Below are 15,564 nucleotides of genomic sequence, written 5' to 3'. Positions count from 1 at the left end.
CATTGTGGGTCACACGGGGGTGCTGCTGGGGGAGGTGACACAAGGAAGGGGGTGATGATGGGGGTCACAGCGGGGGTGACTTTGGGGTGGGGGGGATGTTACAGGGGGGTGCTTGGGGGTGACATTGGGGGTCACAGAGGGTCACACAAGGAGCACAAGGGGGGGTTCCCATGGGGTGATACTGGGGGTCACGGGGGAGGCAAAGTGGGGGTGACATTGGGGTGCTGGGGGCCGGGTTACAGGAGGGTGCTTGGAGGTGACATTGGGGGTAGGTGACACAAGGGGGGGGGGTGATGATGGGGGTCACAGTGGGGGTGACATTGGGGTGCTGGGGGGGTTACAGGGGGGTGCTGGGGGGTGACATTGGGGGTCACAGGGGGGTGCTGGGGGGTGACATTGGGGTGGGGGGGATGTTACAGGGGGGTGCTGGGGGGTGACATTGTGGGTCACACGGGGGTGCTGCTGGGGGAGGTGACACAAGGAAGGGGGTGATGATGGGGGTCACAGCGGGGGTGACTTTGGGGTGGGGGGGATGTTACAGGGGGGTGCTGGGGGGTGACATTGGGGGTCACAGAGGGTCACACAAGGAGCACAAGGGGGGGATTCCCATGGGGTGATACTGGGGGTCACGGGGGAGGCAAAGTGGGGGTGACATTGGGGTGCTGGGGGCCGGGTTACAGGAGGGTGCTTGGAGGTGACATTGGGGGTCACAGGGGGGGTGCTGCTGGGGGAGGTGACACAAGGGGGGGGGTGATGATGGGGGTCACAGCGGGGGTGACTTTGGGGTGGGGGGGATGTTACAGGGGGGTGCTTGGGGGTGACATTGGGGGTCACAGTGGGGTGCTGGGGGGTGACATTGGGGTGGGGGGATGTCACAGGGGGAGTGACATTGGGGGTCACACGGGGGTGCTGCTGGGGGAGGTGACACAAGGGGGGGGTGATGGTGGGGGTCACAGGGGGGTCATGGGGGTCTCACAAGGGGGGGTTCCCGTTGGGTGATACTGGGGGTCACGGGGGAGGCAAAGTGGGGGTGACATCGGGGTGGGGGGTTGTTACAGGGGGGTGCTTGGAGGTGACATTGGGGGTCACACGGGGGTGCTGCTGGGGGAGGTGACACAAGGGGGGGGTGATGATGGGGGTCACAGCGGGGGTGACATTGGGGTGGGGGGGATGTTACAGGGGGGTGCTTGCAGGTGACATTGGGGGTCACACGGGGGTGCTGCTGGGGGAGGTGACACAAGGAAGGGGGTGGTGATGATGGGGGTCACAGCGGGGGGGTCCCGGGGTTCTCACGCCCTCCCCGTGTCCCCAGGCAGCCCCACGGCCCCCCCCCCTTGCCCCTCGGCCCCACTGGAGCCGCGGTTGCGGCGGCTCGAGGAGGAGCTGGCGCTGGTGCGGGCGGCGCTGGCGGACGCGCTCCGGCGCCTCGGTCTCTACGAGCAGCACCTGCCCGGGCTGCTGCGGCTCCTGCCCCGCGGTGAGACCCCCCCCTCCACTGCCCTGCCCCACAGCTGAGCCCGCATTGGGTCCGTCCCCCCCCCCCACCCCGGGTCTGCACCGTCCGTTCTGACCCTTCCCTCCCCATAGCAGCCAATGGGGCCATCCCGGAGCCCTGCCTGCAGCAGGACCCCGATGGGCTCCCCCCTGGGCCCCCCCAAACCATCAGCGTGGGGACGCAGACGGAGGGGACGGTGCCGATGCGGGAGGAAGAGCCCGGAGCCAGCGTGGAGCAGGGGGTCCCCCAGGAACCGCCCCCGCCGGGGTCACCCCCGTGCCCCCCAGCACCCGCCCCAGCCTCGCCGGAGCCCCCTGCTCCTGATTCACCCACAGCAGCGCCCAGCCTGGCCCCACGGGGCGCCCACAAAGAGCTGTGAGGATGGGGGGGGGCCCCTATGGCTTGGGGAACTGGGGGGGGGGGGGGGGGGGTTTGGGTCCTGGGGTCCACTGGTGGGGAGCTGTGGGGTGAGGGGCTGGGTCCATGGGGAAGATGCTGTTGGGGTGAGGGTGGGATGTGGGGGGTAAATGAGAGGTGAAAGGGGCGTGAGGCCTTCACTGATGGTGTCCCTCTGTGTGTCCCCCCCCCTCCCCTGTGTGTGTCCCCCCCTTGTCCCCTCCTGCCCCCCATGTCCCCCCATTGCCCCCCAGCCTGCGCAGGCACAGCTCCTCCTCCGGCAGCGCCAGCCCCCGGCAGCGCCTGAGCAGGAAAGCGGCTTCGTCCGCCAACCTCCTGCTGCAGGCGGGGAGCCCCGAGAGGTGGGGGTCCCCCTTGCACCCCCAAACCCACCGTGCACCCCCCCTCAGGCCCCCCCACATCCCCTCTGCACCCCAACCCTGCCTGCACCCCCCTATCCCTTCTGCACCCCTCCAGGCTCCCTGCATCCCCCCATCCCTCCCTGCACCCCGCTGCACCCCCTCCGCACCCCTTCAGCCCCCCACACTCCCCTGTTGACGCCACCTCTCCCTGGCAGCCGTCCGAAGGAGCCCACCCAGAGCCCAGGTGGGTGCTGGGGGGCCGGTTTTGGGGTGTGGGGTGGGGGGTGCGGTGCTGGGGGGGGGGGAGGGGAGGGGTCTCATGGTTGGGGTCTGACACCATTTCCCTCCCCAGGGACGCGCCGTGGGAACTACAACCTGGGTGAGGCTTGGGGGCATCTGCCCATGCCCCCCCCTTCCCCCCCCATGGGGCTGGGGGCCGTGGGGTGACCCATGGTGTCCCTGCCCCACAGAGGGGGTGTCGGTGAAGATGTTCCTGCGGGGCCGCCCCATCACCATGTACGTGCCCTCGGGGCTGGGCCCCTATGGGGGGCTGAGGACGGAGCTGCCCCCCGAGCGCCTCCAGCTCGACTGGGTGTATCCTGCACCAGGGAGCAGGGCCTGACCCTGTGTGGTCCCATCCGTGTGTGTGTGTGTGTCCCCACAACCTGGGGGTCCCCATCCCTGTTCCCATCTGGGTGCCTCTGTCCTTCTCTGGGGGTCCCCATCCATCTCTGGGGGTCCCCATCTCCATTCCTCTTTGAGGTCCTCTTCTGGGGGTCCCCATTCATCTCTGCGGGTTCCCATCTGGGGGTCCCCATCTCCATTCCTCTCTGAAGTCCCCATTTGGGGGCTCCCCAGTTCCATTAATTTCCAAGTGCCCCATGTAGGGCTCCCCAGTTCCATTCATTTCCAAGTTCCCCATGTGGGGCTCCCCAATTCCATTCATTTCCAAGTTCCCCATGTGGGGCTCCCCAATTCCATTCATTTCCAAGTTCCCCATGTGGGGCTCCCCAGTTCCATTCATTTCCAAGTTCCCCGTGTGGGGCTCCCCAGTTCCATTCATTTCCAAGTTCCCCATGTGGGGCTCCCCAGTTCCATTCATTTCCAAGTTCCCCATGTGGGGCTCCCCAATTCCACTCATTTCCAAGTTCCCCATGTGGGGCTCCCCAATTCCATTCATTCCCACGTTCCCCATGTGGGGGTCTCCCATTCATTTCCAAGTTCCCCATGTGGGGCTCCCCAGTTCCATTCATTTCGAAGTTCTCCATGTGGGGCTCCCCAATTCCATTAATTTCCAAGTTTCCCATGTGGGGCTCCCCAGTTCCATTCATTTCCCCATCCCCATCCCTCTCTGCGGGTTCCTATCCCTGGCTTCCTCCCCATCAGCCTCTAAGGGTCCCCATCTCCACCTGGGGTTCCCCTCTCACCCTCCACACCCGTTGCACCCCTTAACGGGTCCCAGCTATGGGTACCGGGGCCGGGACAGCCGCTCCAACCTGCACGTGCTGGCTTCGGGCGAGCTTGTCTACTTCATGGCCTGCGTGGTCGTGCTCCTGCACGTGCCGCTGCGCCGGCAGCGCCATTACCTGCGCCACAGCGACTGCGTGCGGTGGTGAGCCCTGGCCGGGGAGGGGGGCGGAAAGTGGGGGGCTGTGTCCAACACCCCCCCCCCCCAACCTTACACCGTGTGCTTCTCCCCCTGCCCAGCCTGGCCGTGCATCCTGACCGGCTCCGCGTCGCCACGGGGCAGGCGGCCGGTGTTGATAAGGATGGGAAGGTATGGGGTGGGGATGGAGATGGGGATGGGGTGGGTATGGAATTGGGGATAGGAATAGGAAGAGGATGGAAGTGGGGATAAGATGTGGATGGGGATGGGATGGTGATAGAGATAGGGATGGAACTGGGGATAGGAATAGGATGGAAATAGGGATAAGATGGGGATGGGGATGGGATGGAGACAGGGACAGGATGAGGATGGGGACAGGATGGGGATGGAATGGGGATAAGATGCGGATAGCGATGGGATGGAGACAGGGATAGGATGAGGATGGGAACAGGATGGGGATGGGATGGAGGCAGGGATAGGATGAGGATGGGGACAGGATGGGCATGGAATGGGGATGGGGATGGGATGGCGATAGAGATAGGGATGGAATTGGGGATAGGAATAGGATGGAAATGGGGATAAGATGTGAATGGGGATGGGATGGAGACAGGGGTAGGATGAGGATGGGGACAGGATGGGGATGGAATGGGGATGGAGCTGGGAATGGGTGGAGTGGGGATGGAATTGGGGATAGGAATAGGAAAGGGATGTATATGGGGATAAGATGCTGATGGCGATGGGATGGAGGCAGGGATAGGATGAGGATGGGGACAGGATGGGGATGGAATGGGGATAAGATGTGGATGGGGATGGGATGGCGATAGAGATAGGGATGGAATTGGGGATAGGAATAGGAATAGGATGGAAATGGGGATGTGAATGGGGATGGGATGGAGACGGGTAGGATGAGGATGGGGACAGGATGGGGATGGAATGGGGATGGAGCTGGGAATGGGTGGAGTGGGGATGGAATTGGGGATAGGAATAGGAAAGGGATGGATATGGGGATAAGATGCTGATGGTGATGGGATGGATGCAGGGATAGGATGAGGATGGGGACAGGATGGGGATGCATGGGAAGGGGATAGAGCTGGGAATGGGGATGAGATGGTGATAGAGATGGGGTTGGGGTGGGGATGGAATTGGGGATAGGAACAGGAAAGGGATGGATATGGGGATAAGTGCGGATGGTGATGGGATGGAGGCAGGGATAGGACGGGGATGGGGACAGGATGGGGATGGGATGGAAACAGAGATGGGGTGGGAGTGGGTATAGGATGGGATGGGGATGTGTGTGTGTGTGTGTGTGTGTGTGTTCCCCCCATGGGATGGGACCACTGGGACCCCCTGTCCCGCGCCCCGTGCTGTCCCCGCAGCTGCTGCAGCCAGTTGTGCACATCTGGGACTCGGCCACGCTGCTCACGCTGCAGCAGATCGGCCTGGGCAGCTTCGAGCGTGGCGTCGGCTCCCTCGCCTTCTCCAGCGCCGTGGGTACCCCCAGACCTCTGCCTCCCCCCCCCGGTCCCCTATGGCCGCCCCTCTTACCCTTGTCCCATGTCCCCCCACTCCTGCCCCAGGACCACGGCGCCTTCCTTTGCGTGGTGGATGACTCCAACGAGCACATGATGTCAGTGTGGGACTGCGCCCGCGGCACCAAGCTGGTGGAGGTGAAGGTGAGGAGACCCAGATGTCCCCATGCAGGGGGACCCCAATATCCCGGGTGGGGGGGGGGGGGGGGCCAGGCTGAGAGCTCATCCCCCGTCCCCCCCTTCTTTGTCCTTGCAGAGCACGAACGAGTCGGTGCTGGCGGTGGAGTTCAACCCCCAGGACAGCAGCAGCATCATCACCAGCGGCAAGTCCCACATCTACTTCTGGACGTGGAGCGGGGCCACCCTCACCAAGAAGCAGGGCATCTTTGGGGTGAGCGAGGAGCCCCCAAGGGGGGAAGGGGGGGCTACAAGGGTCTGGGGGGGCGGGGGCGGCTGGTTTCCTGCTGATGTTGGGATCTTCCCCCTCCCACCTTAGAAATACAAGAAGCCCAAGTTCATCCAATGCTTCATCTTCAATGCTGATGGGGATGTGCTCACGGGTGACTCCGAGGGCAACATCCTGACCTGGACCCGCGTCACCGGCGATGGCTGCACACCAGGGAAGGGCGTCAAAGGTGAGGGACCGGGGATTGATTGGAGGGGGACAGTGACCATGGGGCAGCCGTGGGGCTGACCCTGGCCCTGCAGAGACCTACCAGATCGGGCAGCAGACGCGGGCACACGAGGGCAGCATCTTCACCCTGTGCCACCGGCGGGACGGGACGGTGCTGAGCGGCGGTGGCAAGGACCGGCGTGTGGTGTGCTGGAGCCCTGCGCTCGCTCTGCTGCAGGAGGCTGAGGTGGGGGTCACCCCCCCCCCAAACCCACTCAGGACCCCACAACTGGCCCTGTCCCCCACCACACCCCCCCCCCAGGGAGGGGTGACGATGATATGGGGGGTGTTTAGGGTGTGTCCCCCCCCCCGACTTTTCCCCCCCTGCTTCCCAGCTCCCCGAGCGCTTTGGGGCAGTGAGGACCATTGCCGAGGGACCTGGGGACGAGCTGCTGGTGGGGACCACCCGCAACGCGCTGCTGCGGGGGACGCTGGATGCCGGCTTCACCCCCATTGTGCAGGTGGGGTTGGGGATTGGGGGGGACCTCCCCATCTTGGCGTGATGGTGACCCCCCACCCCACCTTGTTTCCCCCCCCCCCCCCCCCATCCAGGGGCACACGGACAAGGTGTGGGGCTTGGCCACCCACCCCAGCTGCTGCCTCTTCCTCACCTGTGGGCACGACCGGCAGCTGTGCCTATGGGACGGGCAGGAGCATGCACTGGCCTGGAGCCTGGCGCTGGAGGTGGGGGGCCTGGGGGGGGGGGGCAGGAGCATCATATGGGGGGTACAGGGGGGCTGGGGGGGACCTGGAGGCAGGGGGTTGTTGTGGGGCTATGGGGGGTACAGGACGGTTGGGAGGGGGCAGAAGGCAGGAGGCTGGTTGGGGGTACAAGGGGGTTGGGGGGGGGGGGGGCTGGAGGTTGGTATGGGGGGGTTTAGGGACCAGGAGGCAAGAGACTGGTGAGGGGGTACAGGGAGTGTTGGGGGGGGGCAGGAGGTTGGTGTGGGGGTGCAGGGGGGTACTGCCCCCCATGGCCTGACACCCCGTTCCTCGCAGGACACGGGGCTCTGTGCTGATTTCCACCCAGGGGGGCAGTTGGTGGCTGTGGGGCTGCTGACAGGGCGGTGAGTGATGGGGGACATGGGGTGGACATGGGGGGATGGAGAGGGGCACGGTGCTGTCCCACGCTGGGGGCAGAGATACGGGATGGGGGGGACACAGGGCTTGGAGCATGGGGACATGGGGGGACCGGTGCCCTCAGCCTGCCCTGTCCCCTATGTGTCCCCCCACACGTGTCCCCACAGATGGCTGGTGCTGGACATGACAACGCAGCAGCCGCTGGCGGGGGGCTCGGATGGGAATGAGCAGCTCTCGGTGGTGCGCTTCTCCCCAGGTGAGCCCCCAGCCCCATAGCTGGGGGGGGGGACAGACACCCCCATGTGTGTCCCCATCCTGTCCCCAACCCCTTCCCTGTCCCCACAGACGGCTCCTTCTTGGCCATCGGCTCCCATGACAACTTCATCTACATCTACAGCGTCACCGAGGGCGGCCGCAAGTACACCCGCTTCGGGCGCTGCACGGTGAGAGTCGGGTTGGGGGGGGTGTGTGTGTGAAATCTGGGGGGCCCAACTTGTCCCCAGCACCCCCAAGAACACCTCCCAACCGCCCCCCCTCCAGGGCCACTCCAGCTTCATCACCCACCTGGACTGGTCCAAGGACGGTCACTTCATCATGTCCAACTCAGGCGACTACGAGATCCTCTACTGTGAGCTGGGGGGATGGATGGGCACCCCCTTACCCTGCATGGAGGGGGGGGGTTTGGGATGCACCCCTCATTCCCTGACACCCACGGGGATGGGGGGAAGTGCTGTGCACCCCCAGTGCCTCACTGCCCCTGTGTCCCCCCCATCCCACCCCAGGGGACATCGCTGGGGGCTGCAAACTGCTCCGCAACCGCTTTGAGAGCCGGGATCGGGAATGGGCGTCCTACACGTGTGTGCTGGGCTTCCATGTCTTTGGTGAGCAGGGGAGGGGGGGTACAACGACAGGGGAGTGGTGTTGGGGGGCCGGGGTGGTTCTGGAGGTCCTCTTGACCTCCCCACGTCCCCCTGCAGGGGTATGGCCTGACGGCTCGGACGGCACCGACATCAACTCCCTGTGCCGGTCCCACCACGAGCGCTTGGTGGCTGTGGCCGATGACTTCTGCAAAGTTCATCTCTTCCAGTACCCCTGCGCCTGCCCCAAGGTGGGACTTGGGGGGGGGAGTGAGGAGGTCCAGACCCCCAGGTGGGCTGGGGTATCTGGACCCTTGAGTGGGGTGTGCAAGGCAGAGGATGCAGGAGGGCGAGTGCTTGCAAGGGATGCACACGTGCGAGGGGAGGGTGATGGAGTCCAACACGCGTGCGAGGGGGTGTGCACGGGGAGGAGGCGCACGCGTGCAACGAGCCCCTCAACGTGGGGCGCTGGTATAGGCTCACGCCAAGGGCCTGGGGCGCATGCAAACACGCGTGTACCCGTCCACGTGCCCGCTCACTCCGCGGCACCCGCAGGCGCCGAGCCACGTGTACGGGGGCCACGGCAGCCACGTCACCAACGTGCGCTTCACCCACGACGACGAGCACCTCGTCTCGCTCGGGGGCAAGGACACCAGCGTCTTCCAGTGGCGAGTGCTGGGGGGGCCAACACCCCCTTGCAGCCGCTCACCCTGCACCCCCGAGCCCGCCGGGGACCCCGACTCGCGATGAGCCGTCCCATTGCTTCCTCGGATGCTTCCTCCATCCCTTCCTCACCCTTTTGGGGACCAACCGGGGGGGGGGGTGTCGGTATCTCCCCCCCCCCCCGTTTTCACGCTGCACTGTGAGAGGCCACAATAAAGCCTGGGGTCAGGGGCTCCGCTCGCTTCCTCCGCTCGCTCGCTCCCCGGTAGCGCCGGTAGACCGCCGAACCGGGCCGACGTTGTTCGCACCTCTCCCCTCCCGATCCCTTTCCGGAAGCGCCCCGGCTCTGGCGGAACTTGCCGAGCCCCTTCCGGAGGAGCCCGAGGCGTCCCGAAGCTCTTCCGGAGGCGCACGAGTCCGCGCCGAGGCATCCCGAGGCTTTTCCGGAGGTGCCCGAATTCTTTCCGAAAGGTTCCGAGGCCCCTCCGGAAGCGCCCGAGGCCGTCCCGAGCCTGTTCCGAAGCCTCCCGAGCCTGTTCCGGAGGCACCCGAGCGGGTCAGTGCCGGTGCGGAGGCGGCGGGAGCGGGAGGCGATGAAGCGCGGCCGGGGCCAGGCCCGGGGGTAGCGGCGGCCGAAGGAGCGGCCATGGCGGCCAACATGTACCGCGTCGGCGGTGAGCGGGGCCCGGTGGGGACAGCGGGACCGGGACCGGGACCGGGACCGGGACGGGGGAAGGAGAAGGGGTCCCGCTTCGGGAGGGGTCCCGTGAGGGGATTAAGGGGGGTCCGTGAGGGCCGTGCTGGGGGGTCCCACAAGGGGAAAGGGGGGGTCCTATGAGGGGTTGGGGGGGTCCGTGAGGGACGAGGGGGCGCTTTGGGGGGCCCGGGCGCCCTGAGGCCCAGCAGTAATCGACCCCCGCTGTGTCTTTGGGGGGGTGTGTGTGTGTGTTACTGTCGGGTCTGTGATTACGGGGACCCACGCCGGGAGATGGGGAGCGAGGGGGGGAACCCCGGCTTCGGGGGCGGGGGGGGGGGGGGGTGTGTGTGTTTTTGGGGGACCCCTGGTTTGCAGTGGGTGGCCGGGGGGTGGTGCTGGCAGTGTTTTGGACGGGGAGCAAAGGGGGGCCCGGTGTGTGCAAGGGAAGGCAGGGGCTGTGGCTGTGAGGAGCAGGGCCCCCCCTGGGGGGGCGGGGGGGAGCCCCATAGGGTACAGAGGAGCCCCCCATGGCCATGAAGAGGAAGTTGTGTCTGTAAGAAGCTCCCTACTCCATTGTTTGAGAGGATAAAGGAGGGTCCTTCTTAGAGCAATGGGGGAGAGGGGGGGCTCCCCTCATTCCACCCCCTTTTTTCCCTCCAGATTATGTCTATTTTGAGAACTCCTCCAGCAACCCCTACCTCGTCCGCCGCATTGAGGAGCTCAACAAAGTGAGAAGCCCCCTCCCGGGCTTGGGGGGGTCACAATCCCCAATGGATATGGGGATGTCCCCCTTCCCCCTCCTCACCTTTGTGCCCCCCCTCTTCCCCCCCCCGCAGACTGCCAATGGTAACGTGGAAGCCAAGGTCGTCTGCCTCTTCCGCCGACGGGACATTTCCAGCAGCCTCAACAGCTTGGCCGACAGCAATGCCCGTGAGTGTGGAGGGCACAAAGGGGGGGGCTTTGGGGCTCTGTCCCCTCTATTCCCCTTCCCCAGGGCTGGAGGAGGGGGTGTGGGGGGGGCGCAGGTCCCACTTTGCCACTGCTCCTGCCTTGGGGTGTTCGGTTCCCTGATGGTGCTGTGACACCCCCCCCACCCAAGACTTGGGCTGCCCCCAAAGTGGGGGGCACGGGGCTGTCCCAGTCTGCCAGGTGGATGGGGGGGTCAGAAATGCACCCTGGTAGAGTGGGGGTGTGAGATGGGGGGCAGGGTGGGGGTGGGGTTGTGGGGGAGGAATGAGGCACAGCCTGGCCTCCCTAGCCTGCAGAGTGGGGGGGGGGTTTGGCCCTGATGGGGGGCCTGGGGGTGCCCTCAGGGGGCTGCCACACCCCCTCCAGTATTCCCATGCTTGTAAGCAGGGCTGGGCTGCCTGCACACCCCCCCCTTGTCCCTGCTCCTCCCTGGGCCTGGGCTGCTGCCAAAACCCAGGGGGGGGTCCTGGGAGAACAATGAGCCTCCCTGCTTGATGGTGTGTGTGGGGAGCCCCCTCTGACCCCCCCTGCCTGCACCCAGGCGAGTTTGAGGAGGAGTCCAAGCAGCCCACGATGACGGAGCAGCAGCGGCACCAGCTGAAGCACCGGGAGCTCTTCCTCTCCCGGCAGTTCGAGTCGCTGCCGGCCACCCACATACGGTGTGTGTTGGTGGGGAAGTTGGGAGGGAGGGATGATGACAATTTGGGGGGGTTTGCACCTCGTTGTGACACCCCAACTCCGTGCCCCACAGGGGGAAGTGCAGCGTGACGCTCCTCAACGAAACTGACATCTTGGGCCAGTACCTGGAGAAGGAGGTGAGCCCCACACCTCTCCAAAGGGGCTGATTTGGGGGCTCCTCCTCACCCAGCTGAGCCCCCCAATACATTCTCCCCCCACCACAGGACTGCTTCTTCTACTCGCTGGTGTTTGACCCTGTCCAGAAAACCCTCCTGGCTGACCAGGGCGAGATCCGAGTTGGCTGCAAGTACCAGGCAGAAATCCCAGACCGGCTGGCTGAAGGTTGGGGGGGCTCTGCGGTGCATGGTGGGGGCTCTGTGGCTTATAAAGGGGGGCTCTGCAGCATGGGGGGGTGGGGGGCATGGGGATTCAGCCTGATCCCCCCCTCAACCTCTTCCCCAGGTGAATCAGACAACAGAAACCAGCAGAAGATGGAGATGAAGGTGTGGGACCCCGACAACCCCCTGACAGACCGACAGATCGATCAGTTCCTGGTGGTGGCACGGTGAGCTGAGGCTGGGGGAGCTAGGGGGGGGGAAGGGGGGAGTCATGGTGGGGGGAGGGCCCACTGACCCCCCCATCCCCTTTTGTTACCCCCCCCCAGAGCCGTCGGGACCTTTGCCCGTGCCCTGGACTGCAGCAGCTCCATCCGGCAGCCCAGCCTGCACATGAGCGCTGCCGCTGCCTCTCGGGACATCACGCTGGTGAGGGCTAGGGGGCCAAGAGGACCCCCAATTCCAGGGCAGGGCAGGGCTCTTCCTTATTCTCCCCCCCCACACCCCCCCTTATTCTGTGTCCCCATCCTAGTTTCATGCCATGGACACACTGCAGCGCAATGGTTATGACCTGGCCAAAGCCATGTCGACGCTGGTGCCGCAGGGGGGGCCAGTGCTGTGCCGGGATGAGATGGAGGAGTGGTCGGCCTCCGAGGCCATGCTTTTTGAGGAGGCCTTGGAGAAATATGGGAAGGACTTCAATGACATCCGGCAGGATTTTGTGAGTGGGGAGGGGGGTGGGGGCACAGGGTCTGGGGGAAAGGGGTGATGGGCATCCCCCTGCAGTGAGGGATCACTCCCTCCTCTCCCTGCAGCTGCCCTGGAAGTCCTTGGCCAGCATTGTGCAGTTCTACTACATGTGGAAGACCACCGACCGCTACATCCAACAGGTAATGGGGGGGCTGCTGTGTTTTGGGGGGACTGCCATGGGCCCCCCTGCACTGTGCTTTTGCCATCTTACCTTCGTCTCTGCTTGCAGAAGAGGCTGAAGGCAGCAGAAGCAGACAGCAAGCTGAAGCAAGTCTACATCCCCACCTAGTGAGTTGGGGAGGGAGTGCTCCTGGGGGGGCCTAGACCCCCATCTGGGCTTGGAGGGGGACTTGGGGACCCCCTGCTCCCTCTGACCCCCGTTTTCCTTTTGTTCTCTGCAGCACAAAGCCAAACCCCAACCAGATCATCTCGGTGGGCTCCAAACCCGGCATGAATGGGGCCGGTTTCCAGAAGGGGCTGACCTGCGAGAGCTGCCACAGTCAGTGGAATGGGGGGGTATATGGAAGGAGGGGGTATATATATTTGGTCTGAGGTATGCTATAGGGGTGGGAGGGAAGCATGGGTGACAGTGGGGCAAGAATGGGGGTACATAAGGATTAGGGGGCTAGCCAGGAAGCTATAAGGCCTGTGGGGCAGAGGCATATAGGGGTTCAGGGGGCAGCTGGGCAGGAGCAGGGCTATATAGGGGATAGTAGGGCAGGATGTGAGTGTTATGGGGGCAGCTATCGGAGTGGGAAGGGAGGGTTTGAGAGCAGCAGAGCTGCAGCTTCTCTGTGTCCCTCCCTTGGGGGGTTTCCCACACCCACCGTGTGTTCTACCCTCCCCGCCCAGCTACCCAGTCTGCCCAGTGGTACGCCTGGGGCCCCCCCAACATGCAGTGCCGCCTCTGCGCCTCGTGCTGGATCTACTGGAAGAAGTATGGGGGGCTGAAGACCCCCACACAGCTCGAGGGAGCGGCCCGTAGCGCCTCGGTGAGCCCCGCTGTGGGGCTTGGGGGTGGAAGAGGGGGCAGCGTGGGGTGTGCAGAGCACTGAGCCCTCCCCGCTGTCTCCCGGCAGGAGCCGCACTCTCGGGGTCACCTCTCGCGCCCCGAGGCGCAGAGCCTCTCTCCCTACACCACGAGCGCCAGCCGGGCCAAGCTGCTGGCCAAGAACCGCCAGACCTTCCTGCTGCAGACCACGCGGCTGACGCGCCTGGCGCGGCGCCTGTGCCGCGACGTGCTGCAGCCGCGCCGCGCCGCCCGCCGCCCCTACGCACCCATCAACGCCAACGCCATCAAGGCCGAGTGTAGGTGCTGGGGAGAAACGGGGTGGGGGGGGGTGTTGAGGGGTGCGGGGAGGCATGCGGGACATGCACGTGGTGATGTCCTGGGGGAGCTGCATCCAGCTCTCGACATGAGAGGGATGGGGAGAGGGTAGAATCGCAGAATCGCGATTTGGAAAGGAACTTAAAGCTCTTCCAGCTCCAACCCCTGCCACGGGCAGGGATCCCTTCCGCTACTGCAGCTTGCTCCAAGCCCCTGGGTCCAACCTGGCCTTGAGCACTGCCAGGGATGGGGCAGCCACAGCTTCTCTGGGCACCCTGTGCCAGCGCCTCAGCACCCTCCCAGGGAAGAGCTTCTGCCTAAGAGCACATCTCAGTCTCCAGTGGCAGGGGCTTAGAACTGAATGAGCTTTAAGTTCCCTTCCAAACTCAAACCATTCCATGATCCTCATGCTGCCAGATCCCCCCTTACCTCCCTGTCTTCTCCCACAGGCTCCATTCGCTTGCCCAAGGCCGCCAAGACACCCCTCAAGATCCACCCGTTGGCCCGGCTTCCCCTCGCTGCCATCGTCAAGGAGCTGGGTGAGGAGCTTTTGGGGGTCCCCAGAGTGTGTGTGTGTGTGTGTGTGTGTGTGTGTGTGTGTGTGTTGGGGCCACAGCCCCTGACCCCAGGGTGGGGGGGGTGGTTGGTGGCTATGGGGACTGGGTTGTGGAGCTCCTCCTGGGAGCCAAGGGTTGGCTGTGGGGTCCTCTGTGGGGGGGGCTATGGAGCAGCCCCTGACCCCCCTGTTCCCTGCCCCCAACAGCTGCACAAGCCCCCTTGAAGCCGAAGACGCCGCGGGGCACCAAGACCCCCATCAACCGTAACCAGCTGAGCCAGAGCCGGGGGCTGGCAGGGCTGGTGGGCAAGAGGGGCTACGAGGGGGGTGGCGAGGGCCACCGCCCCCCCCGGGTACGGGTACGGAGCCTGGGGGGCAGGGGGGGGCTGCAAGGGGACAGTGAGGGCCATATCGGGCCTCTATGGGGCTGGGGGGGGGGGGGGGGTGTCTGTGGTGATTGACGGGGTATGGGGGGGCTGTGATTGACGGGGGTGGAGCCTGGGGTGATTGACAGGGGCGGGGCCAGTGGGAACGGGGCTCACCCTGATTGGTGGGGAAAGACCCTGGGGGTGGGCACAAGGGTCCATTGACCAAGTAGGTGGGTGGGGGGTGGGGTGACTGAGTTGACTGACAGCTCCCGCAGCCAATGGGGGGGGGCGAGGTAGGGGAACTCGATGTGTGATTGGCGGAGGGGCGGGAACCTCACGTTGCCTACCTCAGGTCGGTGCCTCGGGGCTCCCCTTCTCGGCCAACGGGCGCCCCCTGACCGCGGGGCTGCGCACCGGGGCCCCCCCCGCCAGCAAGCGCCAGAAGCTGAACCCCGCGGACGCCCCCAACCCCGTCGTCTTCGTGGCCACTAAGGACACCAGGTTGTGGCTTGGGGGGGGGGACACGACTGTGGGGCAGACAGGGGAGTTCGGGGGATGCTGTGGGGTGCCCTCCATCACTAACACACCCCCCTCCTCCATCGCTCTGTCCCCATAGGGCGCTGCGGAAGGCATTGACGCACCTGGAGCTCCGCCGCGCCGCCCGACGCCCCAACCTGCCCCTCAAGGTGAAACCGGGGCTGCCCCTGCGGCCAGGGGGGGCTCTGGCACCCTCCGCACCCCCCCACCCCGCCAGCACCTCAGAGCCCATCGTCCTCGAGGACTGACCCCTCCCCCCCTGCCCCTCCCCCCCCTCCCGCCGCCGGGCCGGGCCCCTTTTGTATTTTTTTTATTTCCATAGAACCCGTGGGGGGCCGCGGGCCCGGGGCTGGGCCTGGAGCCGGTCCGGAGCCCCCCCCGCTGCCCCCCCCGCCCCCCCTGCAGGCCCCTTTTGTACGTGGAGCAACGCCCCCGGTTTTGTATCTCGGGCTGTCCCGGTTCTGTAGTGACAGGAAATAAAAGAAAAGGCGATTTTTTCTTCACCGGGATCCGTCAACCGGCACCGGGGCGGGGGGGGGGGGCGCGGAGGAAGACCCCTGTGCGGAACGGCTGCTAAGGGTTGTGTTTCCGGGGGACCTGGGAGCGGAACGGAGCACTTACCGTGGGCACTCGTAGGGGGAAGCGAAGCGGGACGGACCACTTCCGGCGGAAGTTGCCGTGAGGGA

The 15,564-nt window shown here is 65.4% G+C and overlaps 2 protein-coding genes across 5 annotated transcripts; both read left to right on the top strand.

The window, feature by feature from the left end:
- Positions 1-1,300: 1,300 nt before the first annotated feature.
- Positions 1,301-8,895, top strand: EML3 (EMAP like 3). 3 transcript variants are annotated; one of them, XM_062640366.1, is made up of 22 exons: positions 1,301-1,477; positions 1,591-1,870; positions 2,146-2,253; positions 2,469-2,497; positions 2,606-2,632; positions 2,724-2,847; positions 3,716-3,865; positions 3,961-4,030; positions 5,236-5,346; positions 5,437-5,532; positions 5,645-5,779; positions 5,885-6,023; positions 6,097-6,248; positions 6,397-6,522; positions 6,614-6,745; positions 7,061-7,128; positions 7,309-7,397; positions 7,487-7,584; positions 7,682-7,769; positions 7,924-8,022; positions 8,119-8,249; positions 8,554-8,895. In XM_062640366.1, the coding sequence occupies exons 2-22, from the start codon at positions 1,698-1,700 to the stop codon at positions 8,746-8,748; spliced, it is 2,340 nt and encodes a 779-aa protein (XP_062496350.1). In that variant the 5' UTR covers positions 1,301-1,477; positions 1,591-1,697; the 3' UTR covers positions 8,749-8,895. The 3 variants fall into 3 exon arrangements, with proteins under 3 accessions (XP_062496350.1, XP_062496349.1, XP_062496351.1); XM_062640365.1 differs by lacking the exon at positions 2,146-2,253 and having other exon boundaries at positions 1,364-1,477; XM_062640367.1 differs by lacking the exons at positions 1,301-1,477; positions 1,591-1,870; positions 2,469-2,497.
- Positions 8,896-9,179: 284 nt separating this feature from the next.
- On the top strand, positions 9,180-15,375 carry MTA2 (metastasis associated 1 family member 2). 2 transcript variants are annotated; one of them, XM_062640374.1, is made up of 18 exons: positions 9,180-9,335; positions 10,019-10,086; positions 10,195-10,288; positions 10,869-10,986; positions 11,079-11,142; positions 11,230-11,347; positions 11,468-11,570; positions 11,670-11,769; positions 11,873-12,061; positions 12,156-12,230; positions 12,320-12,378; positions 12,492-12,589; positions 12,943-13,082; positions 13,170-13,398; positions 13,867-13,956; positions 14,181-14,326; positions 14,694-14,842; positions 14,958-15,375. In XM_062640374.1, exons 1-18 carry the CDS (start codon positions 9,308-9,310, stop codon positions 15,124-15,126), a joined length of 2,037 nt encoding a protein of 678 aa, XP_062496358.1. In that variant the 5' UTR covers positions 9,180-9,307; the 3' UTR covers positions 15,127-15,375. The 2 variants fall into 2 exon arrangements, with proteins under 2 accessions (XP_062496358.1, XP_062496357.1); XM_062640373.1 differs by having other exon boundaries at positions 14,181-14,332.
- The last annotated feature ends 189 nt before the right edge of the window (positions 15,376-15,564 follow it).

This window comes from Pezoporus occidentalis, unplaced genomic scaffold (genome assembly GCF_034315485.1).
Source record: "Pezoporus occidentalis ecotype Australia unplaced genomic scaffold, CSIRO_AGI_Poc_V1 ctg647, whole genome shotgun sequence".
Lineage (NCBI taxonomy): Eukaryota > Metazoa > Chordata > Aves > Psittaciformes > Psittacidae > Pezoporus > Pezoporus occidentalis.
Note: the sequence above shows the minus strand (reverse complement) of the source record. Positions and strands in the feature narration are given on the sequence as shown.

Bases quoted from the DNA above. Each gene is read 5' to 3' on its own strand.
- MTA2 (XM_062640373.1), top strand. From the start codon at position 9,308: ATGGCGGCCAACATGTACCGCGTCGGCG. The intron at 10,087-10,194 runs GTGAGAAGCCCC...CCCCCCCCGCAG, and splicing joins GCATTGAGGAGCTCAACAAA to ACTGCCAATGGTAACGTGGA. The intron at 11,770-11,872 runs GTGAGGGCTAGG...TCCCCATCCTAG, and splicing joins CCTCTCGGGACATCACGCTG to TTTCATGCCATGGACACACT.
- EML3 (XM_062640366.1), top strand. From the start codon at position 1,698: ATGCGGGAGGAAGAGCCCGGAGCCAGCGTGGAGCAGGGGGTCCCCCAG. The intron at 3,866-3,960 runs GTGAGCCCTGGC...CCCCCTGCCCAG, and splicing joins CACAGCGACTGCGTGCGGTG to CCTGGCCGTGCATCCTGACC. The intron at 6,249-6,396 runs GTGGGGGTCACC...CCTGCTTCCCAG, and splicing joins CTCTGCTGCAGGAGGCTGAG to CTCCCCGAGCGCTTTGGGGC.